Source organism: Pholcus phalangioides, unplaced genomic scaffold, assembly GCF_987345545.1.
Source record: "Pholcus phalangioides strain wild (caught in Gottingen) unplaced genomic scaffold, Ppha-v1.0 ptg000008l_1, whole genome shotgun sequence".
NCBI lineage: Eukaryota > Metazoa > Arthropoda > Arachnida > Araneae > Pholcidae > Pholcus > Pholcus phalangioides.
The window spans coordinates 11,767,940-11,785,653 of record NW_028301601.1 but is presented as its reverse complement, the minus strand read 5'-3'; the positions used below and the strand labels follow the sequence as shown (position 1 = coordinate 11,785,653).

The window sequence follows — 17,714 nt, the reverse complement described above, 5'->3', positions numbered from 1 at the left end:
TTACCGTTCAACATTTATTTCAGCAACCGAATTCGAAACAAGCTACAAAGAAAAGTATATGTACACAATACAAAGCTTTTTTTACGTTTGAACTAACAAAAAAGAACACATCTTCGGAACAGAAACCTTCTCAAATCTTTTTCTGCTTTCTCATTTACATTCACGATTTCAGCAAGAGAAGATATAGAATTGGGTTTTTTCCCCATTTGCACTGCAAATCCATTCTAAATCAATTGCTCAAATGCCAGACAGAAAGAAAAAAAAAAGGGTGGTAAACGAAATATGTACAATTGGTAATTATCTCATTTGCGACAATAACGGAGGCTAATGGCTTTCAACTGTACAGAACATGAGTATAATCGAAAGAGGAAAATAATACACCAGACCACTCATTTTTCGCTTGATCTTATATTTACATTAAACCACACACCAAATTCACAAATACATGCTAGTCGAAATTACACATGATCGTTAACGATGAATCTACTTGCATAACCACCCAGCAATTTACATACAAGCCTTTACACATACACGTCCATTCAAACATAAGCAATAAACGAAGACTTTTCTTCTTTCCTCCACAAAATCAAAACAAATTTTGAAAAATAGGGGGGAAAATTAATGCGGTACAGATACATAGATGATTATAATTTTAAAAAACTCATTCAAATTATTGAATTTAATGAGTAACCTTACTATAGAATCGTTTTTCTAGTGTCGAAAGACTGGACACAGATTCATTGGCAAGATACATGAAGGGGAAAGCCGCGTGAATGATGGTTAGATTGATCTTGGTATGTATGCAGTGCCCCTCCCCTATATAGCTCCATCTATAATCCCACTTATAACACAGATTCGGTAGAGTCCTGATAGCTTAAGCTTGGACATCTTTTGGGTAAGAATTCAAAAACACAAGTGATGCGAGAAAAGAAATATCACTATTTATACAGTGAAACTTCTATATATGTATAGGATTTTTACTGTTATACAAGGGTTCAGACAGTGGCATCATAACCAGGGGTGCAGTAGGTGCTCAAACACCTTTTTTTTTTTTGTAACAGCATTCTGAGCAACCCCCCAGAATGTATTTGGAAATCCCCTACACCAAGGGGTTTTCAACTTTATTACGGGCCAAATTAAAACTTTCCTTGAAGGCCGCAAGCCATCAAATCTTTATTCCTCGTTATTTTTAAACAGGGTTCCCTAAATTACTGAACACTTTTTTTCACTCATAAATTCAAATTTAATGAAATAATTTCAATGTTTTGAATTTCTTCTACAGAGATTACGATTTCTTTTATTAGTTCTAAAATTTGTCCCAATAATTCCATAGCTATGTTTTAAATTTTTTTTCAAAAAGTCCAAAATCTCAATTATTATGGTGTTTTTCATCAGTTCTGTATATCTTTCAGATGTTGAATTTCGCCTCTCGAAATATAAGAAATCGTATGTGAAGTAATGTTTTGGTTCAAAATCCCCCAAATACCAAAAAAATCCCCCAAATTTACTACAGCCTTTTTAAATGTGCAGGCTGATTGTAATTAAAAGTTCCAGAGTGTGCACTCAGTAGTTTTTCTCAACTGCTCATCCAAACACACAGCGGAATTTTTAGGATATCTTAATGAGACCATGGGAGGAAAAGAGGATTTATGAAATTAAAAAGTGGAACTTTTTTTGTCAAATTTTCCTTGGACCATATAGCATATTTACCAAGTTTCAATAGAATCCAGGACGGGTGCTACATGGGTAGGAGCAGTGTCAATAAAGTCAAAGCGCCCCTTCTGGTAGACATACTCCATTGAAACTTGATATATATATGCCTATACAAACCATGAGAAAATGTAAAATGCAATTAAAAAAAGTGCCACTTTTTTCACCTGGTGATGAAAAATTGAACTTTTTTTTAAATTTCATAAATCTGTTTCCCATGGTCTTAAGATACCCCAAAAAATTGTCTGTATTCGGATCAGCAGTTTTGAGAAAAATAAGAGTGGGAACTTTAATTGTAATCACCCTGTACTTTATCTTCTCTAAAATAACTCGTCTTATATGCAAGTAAATACCGTAATTGGACTCTAAACAAACATGAGTATGTGGGGGAAAAAAAAAATCTGGTGATCATATATTTAGCTGTATGAGCTAGTCTTAGGTTATCTCAACTCTACTGCATCTCAAATATGCATTCACAAAATTCAAGTATTCCCAAGAGAGTTTCAGGAAAGGTTATTTGATAGATGAGAATTTTTTTCGTTCACGTTAGAAAATTAAATTTTACACGAACGTTCAACCTCCAAACAATTATATGCATCAAAACAAAGATTCAAAAAAGCACCATAAAAACATGTATGAAAAATGGTATAAAAAATGACGAAAATTTTCACGTAAAAAAAACATGTAAAAACTCTCTTATCAAAGAATAGACTTTTACATAACATTTTTCTTTTTGCATATAAAAATTAGATAGAGGGAGGAAACACTTCTTATAACACTTGTTGCAATAGAAAAATTGTAAAGACTAAAAAACCAATTAGAAATTGACAATTATCCTACTTTTCTAAGTTAATGATTGGGGGGGGGGAGGGGTGTGTGTGTGATCTCACTCATTGCTTATCATATATATTTGCTCAAAGCTTATTATAGCTACAAATAGAAAATTAATGATTAGTCATAGTTTTCGTAGCTCAATATTTTATGCATACTAATACAAGGGCGAGATTTCTGTTTGAGCTTCTATGACCTTTAAAAATAGCAACCTAGAAGCAATTTCTGACTCTAGAGATCGGGGATTCTTAACCTGAGGTCTATGGACCTCTCGGGAAGCCTTTGGAAGGTCTGTGGTGTTCAATGAAAAAAAAAGGGTGATAAATTGGCCATTATACATACTTACTAATCATCTTGGTAAGTTTGATAAATTTATCACTTTTACTGCATTATACCCAAGCGTCATTGGTAAATTTGATAAATACTTGAAATTTATCGCCTCAATCTGATTATTCATGATACTTTAGTGTAATTGGTGACTTTGATAAATATGAAAAAAAATTCAAATGAGTCTAGTATGTGAGATGAATATAGTGGAACCCCCGATATAATGATACAATACATGTATGAATTATCGTGTATAGCATATCTATTTCATATAGTATGATTTATCTTTGTTACCAACGACGCAACACTTGGGTATTATGTATAACTGCTCGTAAGTGATAAATTTAGTGAAATTTATCAAACTTACTAAAATGCTCGGCAATTATCCATAACTGATTATACATAATAACCGGATTTATCACATTTACTGTAACATATACTTAATGTTATTCGAAAAGAGGGGTCTTATATGGCCTTCATTTCATTGTAAAAAAAGGTCTGAAGCCTTCACTTTGTTACAAGGGTTCCACAGCTTTCACTTTATTGTTACAAGGGGTCAGTGGCCCGTATTTTATTAGTAAAAAAGGTCCTAGACCAGGATTCAACAAATTCCAGGTCATCAACATGACTAAAAAGGCTGACATTGACGATTAATTTTTTATGTCCTACAACTGATTTAAAATGGCACAAAATCATCGGAAATTATGTCGTGTGTCTGCTAGCATGGATAGGTGTCCCCAAGTCCCAGACAGCTAAAAAAATACACTATTTTGGACAAATTTAGTCGACAAAAAAAGTGACTGGTGCCTGTGAAATTTTATTAATGCCTACATTTTTTTCTGATCTGTCAAGCCTTGGCTGAGACCTTCATTTTAATGCTACAAGGGGTCTAGGACTTTCATTTTATTGGTGAAAGGGTTCATGGCCTTTATTTAATTGGTGCAAAGGGTCAGCAGCTTCTGTTTAATTGATATAAGAGGTCTGTAACTAGAGCCGCAACTAGATGCTTGGTCAGCCGGGGCAAGCACACATTTTGATACCCCCTTGCAATGTTGAAGGAGAGATTAAAGAATGAAATTCACGCCCCCTTCTGGTCCGAGGCACCAGACCCACCTGCTCCCTACTTGCCGCCCTATCCGTAGCCTTCAATTTATTCATACAAAGAGTCTGTGACCAACTTATTGGTACACTGGCCCTCATTTTATTGATATAGGACTACGGGTCCCCTGTCTATTTCATTGACACTAAGGGTCCATTGAGCGCTAAAGGTTAAGAACCCCTGCTCTAGACACAGTGGAAAACATTGCACACATATTCCTCACACAAAACTTGAAATAACAGTTTCTCCAACCCTTCAAACACGTTCCTAGTAACAGTTGGGATGTTTGCAGCTTATTAGTTACAAAAATTGGCAATCAGTGAGCGAAGATATGAATGTTACGAAGATTTGAATATCCCTGAAACATTGATACATTCACTAACACATGTATATATACATACACACACACTTACCAAAAAATCGGGGGAGAAATTGTATTGCTTTCGAAGAGATACAAATTAATAATATATAAAAAAACTTAAACAAATATATCTTCTGAAAAGGCACAGTTAGGATCAACCGGCTGCTGTAAAATGACACAATCAATCGCACAGTTAAATAAGCTATACATGTTGCGTATGTGTGTATTTTTCATCCTCCCGCAATTATCACAGCATTTAATTCTAATTACTCATTCGAAATGGAATGACTGTAAAAAAAAAGCAAGCACGAAATATTCCATTAAAACTTTGTAATAACATTTAGCCAAAATACACAATAACGTGAATATTATATACAATATAATAAACTGTCCCGATTAGAATATAATCACAGAAAATATTTACAATACAATGCTCAGAAGGAAAAAAAAAACATGGCCATGGTCACAGATTGCAAGTTATGAGCTTGTAACGTAATTGCCGAATGAGCGACGTACATCCACCAATCAAATCTTTAATGAGCAATTATGGTGAGGTGCTTTGTGATGGTGAATGCAAGTTATTTAAGGATTCAAATATGAGAAGTTGATATTTGTGTACAGTCAATTCGAGTCGTTCTGATAATGAGCATTCCTGAATGGCCGAGACAAACAATGATTTTTGATCCAGGCCTGGTAGAATTCCCCCATAGAAACGATATATAGTTTTGCTCACTTGTGCATATTAGGGGAATACTGGCAGTAAATCACATTGCAGTGATACATTTGGTCTTTGACGTTACTCATGTTTACAGATGGCATTCGGTACTATTGACTAACATTTTAGATTTTATAGAATTTTTCGGAACAAAATGATTTGAAAGTTCTGGAACTTGACAAAGAAGTGCTTGTCTTAAATTTCAGCAATACTGATGCACAACTATGTATAGTGAAGTAACTCGTGTGAGTGCATCAAATACTCAAAATTTCAGAAATAGACTAGTAAAAATTTGATTCGGATATCTCCCACAGTATATTTTCACTTGGTCTTTCAATAAAATGGGTTCCAGGCGAATCACCAATGGCCCTCACAGTCAAGATATAAACACTGCACAAACCTGTAGGTAACGAGCAAGAATCATTGCGACAATGAGATACATACCCTTTGGAAACCTCGTCTGATGTGTTACTATCAGCTGTTCAATGTGTTAATATATAATACAGTGGCCCCTCATTGTACTGTGAATGTCGGGAGATGAAAAAGCGTGATATAACCAAAGGCTTTATCTTGATTCCAATATTTTCGACAGCATTTCAAATAAATAAAGCAAAATATCCCCACACATACAAATACATGTTATAATGAAACACATTATAACAAGAGGCTACTGTATCAACACAAAATGACTGGTTTGATTATAAGAGAGTGTATATCATACCAGTATAAAGTATCACAGTTCAGAAACGCTGTATTTAACCCATTTGCATCCACAAGCAGGATATTCCACAAATTTTTATTGAGCCGTCATCAAAACCAGAATAGTCCGTGAGAAATTATGACTGTCCATCACTATATCAGGATAGTCTGCAAAATTATGACTTCCCCCCTCATTAGAGATGTATTCAAGGACGTATTCAGGGGACCTGTGCCCCCCAAAATTAGAAAATTGAAGTATCAAAACAGAAAACACCCTTTATATGCTATATTAACAAATTTCTGTTAATTTAAATGTTTTAGTAAAGCGTGGTAACAAAAAATTTTCTTCCTGCGAAAATTTGTTTCCCCCCACAAAGGTTGAGATTCTGCATAAAAGCCTGTCTCTCATTACTGTAAGCAGAATAGTCCGCATAATGATGACTGTCTCCGTAACAAGTTCCGTAAGTAGACTATTAATAAGAGTAACTATTCTGTAAGCAGACAGTTGAAGACTGAAAATGGTAAATGCAATAAGTGGAAAATTGCAAATATAAAACCATATAGGAGAGCGTAAAATAAGTTTCAGGTGCTATAGACCAACATGACATCAACTAACACATTTCAATACTTAAAGCGAGTTGGATACTCATAGTTTTTCAGTTTGAAAGCCTTGGTATTATTACGTTTTTGAAGCAAAATTTTTGTTTTGGCACTTACTGTTCACCATTTCCGGTCTTCAGTTGACAAAATTGTGACAGTCCCTCATCGCTGTAAGAGGAATAGGTTACAAAATGTGACAGGGTAAAAGTGGTGAGAACAAAAAATGGTGAATATCCCTCACCACCATAAGCAGAATAGTCTGCAAACTGCTGATCATTCCTCACTGCCATATATAAGCATCATTAGTTCGTAAAATAGTTACTGTCTCCCATCGTCATAAACTGAAGTCCTATTCCTAACAGAAGTGACTATCCCTTAACGTTATAAGTAGAACAGTCAGTAAACCGGTGACCAACCCTCGTCCCCGTAACAAGAATAGTCTGCAATATCGTGACTATCCCTTACCGCCATCAGCAGAATAGTTAAACTGAGGACCCATCTCTCATCACCATAAGCAGAATAGCCCACTAATGCCAATGAGTGCTTTCGGCAAAATACGAAGCAATCTACCATTATTTCTTGAGGTGAAGAAAAAAAATACATAATTTGAGGTTCAAATAAATTTATATAGTGTGTACTATGGATGGTTTTCGTTCCTAGCCAAAATTAATATTGTGTTTGGCATGCAAAAAACCAGTTTTGTTATCAAGAAAGTGATCAGGAGTGAGTTGAGCAATTTAGAGCCTTGATGCAAATGGGTTAAGTGATGATCAAACTTACAAATAAGATTATAAATCAAAATTTTAAATTATTCCTAAAGAAAATTGTTCACGACATAAATTTTTTACAATAAAATTGCATTAAACATTATATTTCACTTGTACAATCTTCGAATAATCAATTTGTAAATTGCATTCCATTAAATGAACATGTATATAAATTAACTTGAGAAGTTTCAAACATTCTACATAGTAATAGGGGGGGGGGGAATTGTCCTGCATTCAGGGTAATTTGAGATGTATATCAACGGGTTTCCATATACATTCAAAAAATTTACGCTAATCTAAAGTCCTGGATGGAAAAACCCACAAATTTCATAAAAAAGGCAAGTATCAAATTTTTTCCTTCAGCGATCAATTATAATGAAAAGAACACAAAATGGCCTTCGCGAGGGAATTTCTCATGTTTTCACCTGACAAACGATGGAGTTAAATTCGCAGCAACTTGTTTTTGAGGAAACTTGCCATTAGGTCCCAGCCTACACGTTTCCTTAGAATCTGTAGATCGCTCGAACATCGCGACCCTATCTTTAATGTCACCAGGGCCGGTCGATTTCCTGTAATTTGTACTCTGTGATTCGGAAATCGGGGATTTCATAGAAATGGATTCTTTACTCTGCCTTGCCGATTCTTGCTGTACTTTAAGTTCCTTTTTGGCTTTTGGATCACAATCACATTTTTGATTTGATTCACACCTGCATGATTTCACGTTCCTGATCTGTGAATGGCTCTGTTCGCTCGCTCTTTCTTTCATTACAGGATTATGTTGTTGCTCTGCAGAACATTCTGTACTATCTTTGTTTTCTGATGACACATCCAGGCTCTGTCGACAAGCATCTTTCCTTGCCCGGAATTTACTCTGGATCCTTTCTTTCTCCTCTGCTTCGAGTCGAAAGCTTTCGGTTTTTAACTTTTCTCTCAACTGGGCTCGCCTCTCTTCTTTGATTCGGTTGATCCTCTCTCTTTTGATTGTGTCACTTTCGAAGCTATCTATCACTTTTGAGACCGAAACCTTCTCATTTTCACTGTTTTCTGCCTGGAGACAAGGCTGAGCAGCGTTTTTCAAAGAGCTTTCGCTCTCTTCCTGCATTGGTAAATCCTCACAGTTTTTAGATTTCCCCAAGCTGGAAGCGCTCACAAAACTATCAAGTGCAGAAGTAGAACTATTGTCTGCATCTCTCATTTGCGAACAGGATTCTATGCAACTTTGCATGGAACTCTCTTCTGTATTACTTGAATCATGGCGAAAATCTACGTTTTCGTCAACACTTTCCTGCTCTTGATCGCTAGCTTTAGAGTCACTCACATTAGTTAATTCGGGATATGATAAAACTGGGTAATACTCTTCTTGCATATCCAGAATTGGATCTGACCATGGATCAATTGTCTGTAAAGGAGCTCGTGTCGTTTCGCCCTTGAGGCTTTGAAGTTTCCGAACTTTGAGCTGGGTGAAAAGACTCGGCCCAGAAGTTTTGGGTTTGGAATTAATACTTACAGATTCTGCTACCCTGGTTGGCAGCGCAATGTGTGCAACGTCTGTTCTAGCTACTTCGCTGACAGTGTTCTCGGGACTTAGAGATTGAGTTTTTTGGGTTATCGGTTCAGACAACCTCTTTGATAGGAGATTTTTATTCTCAATTTTGATGCCATCTGATTTTCTTTTTGGGATATCCATGCTTTCTACAGACTGTTGGAGTTTCCGGGACTCGAAAAGCTCCCGTTGCTTAAGGCTCAACTTAGAAGGGCCAGAAGTTCTCGTTGGAGTCGATGTCGGCACATTATCTTTAGCACATTCTCTCTGCTTGACATGACCAGAAGACTGTTGCTCGAATTTCTTTCTTACTTCTTCCACAGGCGATGAGGGTGAAGAAAAAGTGAAAGTTTGGTGTCTCCTAGGGGAAGAAGAGATATTCTCCACTTTTGCCTGTAATGGACTTGGAATGGGATCCTGAATTTTCCAGCATTTTGGAGGATAGATGGGAGATGGAGGTGTCTTGAATTTAGAATTGTGTCTTTCGGGAGGAGTCTCTTCATGAGAATCTTCCTGCTTTGATTCTTCACTGAACAAACTCAGCCTCAAATTAGTCCTGTCTATGCTAGACATATCCGAAATTGATGAGGTCTGCACTTTTTCCTCACTATCAGGAACGAAAGGAGTTTTGACTAGCAAATCATCACCAGCTTCAACGTTCTCATCTGTCATGCTCACATGAGAGTCTGAAAAACTTGGAGAGAGTATTTTCTCAGGAATATCTGGATTTGGAATTGATTGGCTCAAGTCATCTTTGTTTTCAGACAGCTCTTCATAATCATCGTCAATTATTCGTGCTTCTGCTTCTTGAACACCAGGTGATACATCAGCAATGTTAGAGCTCAGTTTCTCAACTTCTTCGGCAGTTTCTTTCTCAAAGCTGAGCGTCCCACATTCCTCATTTTCTTCCACAGGCTCTTCAACACAAGGAACATTTCCATGAAAGTCACTGAACTCTAAGGAAATTGGCAATGTTGGAGAAATTGCCTCACTCTCGGAAGAACTATCCTGTGTCGCATGAACTTCTACTAGCACTGTCTCAGCATTTCCATACCTTTCCACAATTGTTTTGGGAGAGGCATTACCACAGACACCACCACATTCAGTTTCGTTGTCCGATGAAGACATGCAGGAAGTCCATTTGTCCACAGCGCAATCATAGAAAGCAAACGGATCAAGTTTGTAACCTTCCTCGTGATTGCCGGATAATTTACAGAATACTGACTGATCGGAACGAGGAAGCCAGAACGATGTGTCATTTGATAGCGTACTATTTCTTTGTAATGCAGTTTGTTCATCTTCGCCCTCAATAGTACTTTCACCTTCCAGTTTTGAGGCAGAAAAACTAGAACGATTATGAGTGAACCTTTCATTAGCATCAGTGTTCTTCCTGAAGAAATGCACATTATCATCTTCCATCCAACTGAGTCTCTGAACTTTGGCATTTGCAAAATCATCTGTAGATTCGAGCTTCTGTTTACGACCGTTTTGGTCATCCTGTCGAGAAATGACAAACTCTGAACTATCCATGTCGTCTCTGCTATGTTTCCTACTGCCAGACGAATCTGGAGAGTTCACGCTCGACCCTCGACTTTTCTGCCAGGGTGGGCTACTGCACTGTTTCATCTTTTGCATTTGCTCATTAATGTAGAAGAAAAGACTGGGTTCTTCTTCCTCCTCTTCTGCAGGAGGGTCGGACAGCATATCCATGCTGTTGTCGAAATATGATTCGTGCGAGCTTGATCGGGTATGCTTTTGTAAGCTTGGCGATTTGGAGAGGCCAGTTCCAACATCGAATGAGAATGAAGAGTCCATGGAAGCTTCAGGAGAAGAATGACGACTGCCAACTGAAAAATAAATCAAACCCAAATGAACAAATTTCGCCTTTTTGCTGAATGTATATTACATCATCAATGTACACATGATTACAAATAAGAATGCTTTTGGTACAAGAAAGATTTCACGACTGTTGTCATGAGGATAAGAAAGTTTCAGATTAAGGAGCTACTACTACTAAACCACACACGGGTGGAATTTGACATTCTGGACACATGCAAAAAACATCTCCAGTGATGGCAGGAGTGAAGTTGCTATGATCTTTTTTGGTTGTTTGGGAACAATTGATACTGGAGCTACATCACCACACACCAACTCTGGCCATATCGCTATACTGCAATGCACTGCCATTAACAAATCAAGTTAGAAATTAAGGCACCATCTATCGGTGGTTGTCTCAAAAGCTCGTTAGGAAAAATATTTTGTTATTAATCCTTCCCCTGGTTTGAGTCTGGTAGCAACCTTTATGGAGGTAAACGAGCATCTAACCACCATGCTCCATGATAATGGAGCTGCACTGATACTTATAGGGAGACCGCTTTATCATGTTGCGTGGCAATCGCAGGACAATTAAATCAATCAGTAGAGGGACTGGGTTTCTGGATAAGTGTGGTCCAATAAGAATCAATTCATTTTTGATCAAAATATCATTCCCTCATCTGGTACTCAGTATCGCACCTGTATGAATGCACAAGTAACCAAGATCCACAGACAACAGACTTAATGGGACATATGGTCACTCCAGATACATGTCATTACACTGATGAGAATATTGCAAGACCAAACTGATGTTGGCTGTTTGACGAATTTTGTCTTTTCCCTGCAAAATGATACATTTCTTGATTTGACGTGTTTTGGTAATGATTTGAGAGAAATAGAAAATCTGAGTACAATATTTTTCGCATTCAAATCTTGTTTTCAGGAAATACCCACTCTCTCAACCACTTAATGGGTGCATCAAGTTTTGTAGGGTAAAAGGTTCACATTTTTAATTTATTATGTTATCTAGTAATTAAAGTTGTATCACTAGTGAAAGATAACTTTTTTTCCGCTAGCGATGACAAGAACTTTACCTTGTCTTGACTCCTCAGAATGAATAGGAGAGGATTCTTTAGAACAATGAACAAGTGATTCAGCGCTTTTGACTGTCCGTAACTTCTTACGCTGGTAAGGAGCATCACGAGATGTCAATTTTTCCTAGACAAATGAAGTATTGGAATAAAAATTCCCATTAAAAATATTGCATTAACATAACCACAGCATCAAATTATGAGACGGAGAATAAAAAAGATTTTATTTTTTTTTAAAGTATATCAAGACTTAAAAAATGTATAGAAATTCCATAAAACAAATTTTTAGTAATTTTATAATCTGAGATTAGGATTTTCCCAAAAAAATTCTAATGGATGTTTCTAAAAGTCTTTTTTTGGAGTTCAGACATTTTCTCAAATTTCTAGAAAAATGCTGGGCAAATTGTTCTGAAATTTCGGTCACGTTAACCCCATGTTCGTACTCACAATTTAAATTAAAAAGTTAGTCATTATTGCATTTTTAGGGCACAGACAAAAAAATTAAATAAGAAAAAACGGTTTTTGATCAATCTTGTATGATAAAAAACTACAAATGTAACTTTCACAAAATATTGTACTAACTGCGATATTACTGTGCACTTTCGTGAAAATAGCGCATATATTCATGAAGATATAAATGTTTTCTGTAAAAATCCCAATTTTCATTGCATTCTTTACTTATAACATGGAATTTTCAACCAACTTCTATGAAATTTACATAAAAATTGGAACAACACGAGATATCCTGTGTATAAATTTAGAATGTGACAATTTATTATTCAATGAGATACGAGCATTTTTAGTAAATGATTTTCAATCGCGTATGAGCAGAATATCAATTTTATTGTTTTATAATTTGGTTGTCAGATGTATAATGTGACTTCCAGTTGAATGTTGTGAAAATTTAGAAAGGCATACGCAATATTGTGAGCTGTAATCAGGGGCAGCTCGAGCTTACCTGCCGCCCGGGTGCAAAGCCTCATACGCCGCCCCTAATGGCGACCCTTGCAGGAGGCTAACAGGGCTTCAGTGAAGTGACCATAGGTTCCGTTTTTGTAGTAGACTTTTCTGGGGTTGTTTTTTTATTCCAGAATTATTTTACCATTCTTAATAATGCCAGATAACTTAATCCTTGAAACAGCACTCATTTTTGTGAACCATAATCACTTATCCTGTAAAGATGGTTTTTAACTAGATTATTTTTATTAAGAAATTTTTTTGAAAGATGTTTCTGGTACTCCAGGGCCCCGGACGAGTGAGAAGCCGAATTTTTCCTTTGCTTTCATTTGACTATTCTGGAACAAATGCTCGGTGAGGGAACCAAAATACACATTTGCCTCATGTGATAAGAGTACAGGGGTGGCTCTTGTCCATGCGACCCATTGTGGCTACATAGGGCGCCATTGAAGAGGGGTGCTAAATCCAAGGTGAATGGGTAAAAAAGTTCCATTGGTCGAAAAAAAATCAAAGAAAATGTTTTCTGTCGGCTCTGGAGAGAAGAAAAATCCGAGATGAAAGGGCAAATTTTTTTTTTTGTTAGGAATTGTTTGGATCAGTTGTGAGGGAGGGCATGAGGATGGCACCCAAGGGTAAGGCTGATAGTCCCGGACCCCAAACTGGAGCCCTAACTCATTTTTTTTTTTTTTCATACTGTAAGCTAACTGTAGAAGGGGACCCTGCAGAAAATCTGGGTGTCCTGCGAAAGATTCCAGCCTAGGGGGTCCTGACGCAAGATGTAGGGGCTATGGGGGATAGGCAGGAGGCGCAAAAAATAAGTCTGTATGGGTACAGATTTTGTCTCGAGACACACCGATAGCTTACATTCTTGTTTCTGGTATTTACGGTCAAAGGCCCTGTCTATTTTCTCAACCTTTCGGTTGTTGAGGTATGACTCAAAAGTGTGATGTCACGGGAATTTTTACTGTGCTAAATTTTGGGGTCTTAACTAAAGTCTAGTCTGCTGCCCCTTAAAACCTGCCGCAACCCTTGCTTAAGCCCCCCCCCCCCCTGTAATTTATGTTATAGTCAGAGTATCTAGATTTTCCACAAATTGGTATTTTGATTATTTCATTCCGTTTTTCATTTTGACATTATGCACATGTTATGTTAAAGCTTTCCTCTTATATAGCATCAGAAACATGTCTTCGCTCATTCGCATAAAGTTGTAGGCTCATTTTTGAAATAAGATAAAATAATCGAAATACCAATTTGTAGAAAATCTCCAATCATGCAGGTACTCGCACAGCCAGTAATTTTCATCACAGCTGTGAAGATGTCATGTATATATCTTTCTGAATTTTAACAACATTCAACTGGAATTTTTGTGTAAGTTGCACTATATATGTGGCAACCAAATTAAGGTAAAAATTAAAATCAAGATTTTCTGTGCATGTGTGATTAAAAATTTACTAAAAATTCTCATCTCTTGAATAATAAATTGTCACATTCTAAATTCTCAAGCAAGGTATATCATGTGTAGTGTTACTTTTTCTGTAAATTTTGTAAAAATTGGTTTAAAACTCTGCATGTTATAAAGTGCAAAACATGCGATGAAAATTAGAATTTTTATAGAAAACACATATCTTTGTAAACATACATACTATTTTCATGCAAATGTACACAAGCATTGCACAATATGTTATAAAAGTTATAAATCATTTGCAGTTCTTTATTATACAGGATTGATCAAAACCTTTTTTTTTTCTTATTTCATTTTTTGTTAGTCCTCTAAATGAGCTTGTGAGTACGAGCATAGGGTTCATGCGACCAAAATTTCAGAACAATTTGCTTAGTATTTTTTAAGAAATTTGTGAAAATGTCTAAACCGAAAAAGGACACAGACTTTTGGAAACAGTGTATATTCAAATAAATTTTACCTGGAGTTGAGTGGTTGTGTGCGGCAATGATCCAGTACTTGCTTTTCGAGAAGACCTGAACGATGGGCGTCCACCTTTATCTCGAGTGCTTCCAGAGTACCAGCCTCTGGAGAAGAAGGATTTCCACCCGGATGGTGACTTCTTCAGCTTAGGACCACATGGCTTTCTGCTGATGGAAATTGTCATATATCACACTAAACTTTATTTTGAAAACAAAATCGAGCACACTAGTATACATATTATGACATATTCAGGAGCTGCAGCTTTTTTTATTCCTCAGAAATCTAGAAAATTACGGGTAAATTCAATTAACGATTCCCAAATGAAGATTATTTAAATTAGATTTTCAATGATCAGCTATCCAATTTGATGAATGGGAAGAAATATTATACTATGTAGCTATGCTTTGGTATTTTGTACAGCAAGATTCAGAAACACACACACACACACACAACAAACATAGTGAATGACGAGAGTGACCGTATACTTGTTTGACTTTCATACATCCGGGGGAATAGGCATATTAACTTTATAACTTTAAGCAAATTACAACTTGATTAAAAACAAACTTAGAAGTAACTTGCTTTTTTTTAAAACATGATGAATATACAGAAAAGCTTACCCAGCAGGCAAATCTATCACTGTATGATACTTTGATGGCAATTTATCGGGACCACCACCAACATCAATGTATTTCTGTTGAGTGAGTGGCAGGTGAGCAGAAAGAGCCCGAGCTCTTGCTTCTTCTAAAGAGAGAAGTTTCGTTGGAGTTGAAATAGCTAATGACTTTGGCCGTGCTCTCAGTGGTATGCCTGTGAATTAAGAAAAACAAAATCAACTGCCATGCCTTTCTTTGATAAATTTTTTACATTCAAATACTGGCCAATACAAAATTTAAAACACTGTCCATTTTTGGTTTTGGACTCAAAAGAACATCACCATTACCAATGAAACTAAAAATTGAGGATTGTGTTGCATTTTATCTTCCACATCACTGGTGAGTGTTGTTGAAAACTTCTTTGAGGACACACAAATCTTTCTTTCAAACCCAGAGCACAACCCAGGTCTATCCTCATGGGCAATCACTACCTAGTGAGGTGTGCCAGACTCATACGCCGCATGCTTTTGTGTTTTCGTACTACCAATATAATCTTGAGACTAATACAGTGATACCTCGGCTAATGAAGATTTTTTTTACTTTGGCTAATAAACAATTTGGTTAATATGAATTCACACACTAATGAATTTTGATGTCAATCATCACCAGAATTATTGTTACTTGAGCACCGATTAACCCATGTCCACTTCAGAATCTTTTTCCAAATTTACCTTCAGTATTTTTCCTGAAAGTTCTTAAACGATTTCATGTAAAATAAAAGATTTAGCTGACAGAAAATACATTGAGAAAAAAAAATATAGTATTTTCAAAGCATAAGTTTTTTTTGGTAAGAGACCCTTAGCATCAAGCTGAACAGTCTGGACATTATAGGGGCTTATCTTTTTTATCTACATGTATCAGACATATCAGACATAGAAATGAGTGGACCAAATCACAAATGCATGTAGACACCTACCAACTCCAATGGGTTGTGTACATAGTGTGAAATAAAAAGACCCATTTATTATTTTGTAAATTCTAATTTATCCAATTTTGAAGCTGTTCAGCTGTTCATTTTATCCATTGGTCTATTTGTCTTTTTTTATAGCACTCCTGGCGTTTTCAAGAACTTGTTTAAATTCTGGGCAATTGACTGAAACGAATTAAACAATTTTCCATAGAAACCTATGGGAAATCATGTTTCAGCTAATGAACATGATTCAGAAAAAAAGTTATCTTCGTTAGCTTAGGTATCGCTATACTTTTATGAGTAAAAGGTGAGAAAAAATATTTCTTGAAAAAGGAATGATTAGAATGAATGATCCGACTTCAGAACATTTCTCAAAAAGATCAAAGTTAGGTTACTGCTGAATGAAAAAATTATCGCGAAATTATACTCACTTTCCTCTTGATCAACATTGTGAAAAGAAGGAACCTTCTCATCAAAAATTAGATCACAATAGCGAATTAGATACTCTGTGAGGACAGCCTGAACACCAACAACGTGCAAGGCCCCAACACCACCATTTTCTACATCTCTGGACCTGAAAAATAGATTTAATATGTGCACTTTTTCATTAATATCATAAACGTTTTAAATATTTCGAATAACTTTTGTTTTTGTATCAAACGCATGAAAAATTCATACTTCACAATCGAAAAGCATGATAACTAATTGTTAGGATTTTATGCTGAAGAAAAATATTTCAACATATATCTTACCTTAACAGATTTGGTGCCCAAACTATGGCAATGTTTTTTGGAGTCATTCCAGTCTGCTCCCCATGTGAAGCAACTCTTGCCAAGTGATCCAGCAAATACTGTAACGTCCTATAATGTGGCGGAGGAAGTTGTCGTACAACATCGCGAATCTTAAGTAGTCTAGCATCTTCATTCGACTGAACTGCACTCTGAAAAAAAAAAAAAAAAAATTAAAATATTGAAAGAACATACCCTTATTTGCTGTCTCAATCAGTTTCTGTTGATTTAAAATGTTTTTTGAAGGTTAGTGATTGAAAATTCTCAGGACAAAACTTTTTGCGCCCTCTGCAAAAACCTGGTGTGCTCCCTGTAAATGTTGATCCTGCATATGCCCCTGAAGACAATGTCCCAGTTTCCATGCGAGACATTTTCCTTCTCCTCTCGATTAAATTTGGCTGTCTTGCTATTTTTGAAATAATGCTCATCTTGTGGGAACAATATCAGAAAATTGTAAACCTTTTGAGTCATAACTCCAGTTATCAAAATCAAAATCACGTATGTGTATCAATAAAATTTTGTAATCCAAAGGAACCTGCCTTCTGATGTACTACAAACATACCACTTAGCAGATTTATATACTTACCACAAACTTATCGTACAGCTGATATGTCAATAATGGATTTGGAAGCTCTCTGAAATACATTTTGAGCAGCGAAGCAACTGAATGAATATCCTGTGATATCGTGGGGTCACCAAGATTTGTAGCACAATCTTCATCAAATGCATTCCTATTAAAATTAAGAATAATCATTACAGAGTTATAACAAAAAAAATCTATGTGTGCTTGAAACAATCACATATGAAATAAATTGCAAAACTATCACAAAAAAAGAGGGTAAAATGTACCGATACTTTCTGAGCAAATAAATGTGACACAATTTTTTTTCAACCCTAGGTAATTGAGGCTCTGTAGTTTAAAAA

General features: G+C 36.1%; 1 protein-coding gene across 6 annotated transcripts in view; it reads right to left on the bottom strand.

The window, feature by feature from the left end:
- LOC149083691 (uncharacterized) overlaps window positions 1–17,714 on the bottom strand; it is a 112,198-nt gene continuing 94,484 nt past the window's right edge. For 3 of the 6 annotated variants that reach the window (XM_089234180.1, XM_089234182.1, XM_089234184.1), the window contains 7 exons: window positions 17,377–17,521; window positions 16,755–16,942; window positions 16,434–16,576; window positions 15,057–15,246; window positions 14,435–14,603; window positions 11,562–11,685; window positions 1–10,499 (listed from right to left, as the gene is read on the bottom strand). In XM_089234180.1, the coding sequence (XP_089090306.1) occupies window positions 7,531–10,499; window positions 11,562–11,685; window positions 14,435–14,603; window positions 15,057–15,246; window positions 16,434–16,576; window positions 16,755–16,942; window positions 17,377–17,521 (3,928 nt within the window). In that variant the 3' untranslated portion in view covers window positions 1–7,530. The remainder of the gene's footprint in view (window positions 10,500–11,561; window positions 11,686–14,434; window positions 14,604–15,056; window positions 15,247–16,433; window positions 16,577–16,754; window positions 16,943–17,376; window positions 17,522–17,714) is intronic. The other 3 variants (XM_089234181.1, XM_089234183.1, XM_089234185.1) reach the window with 1 other exon arrangement.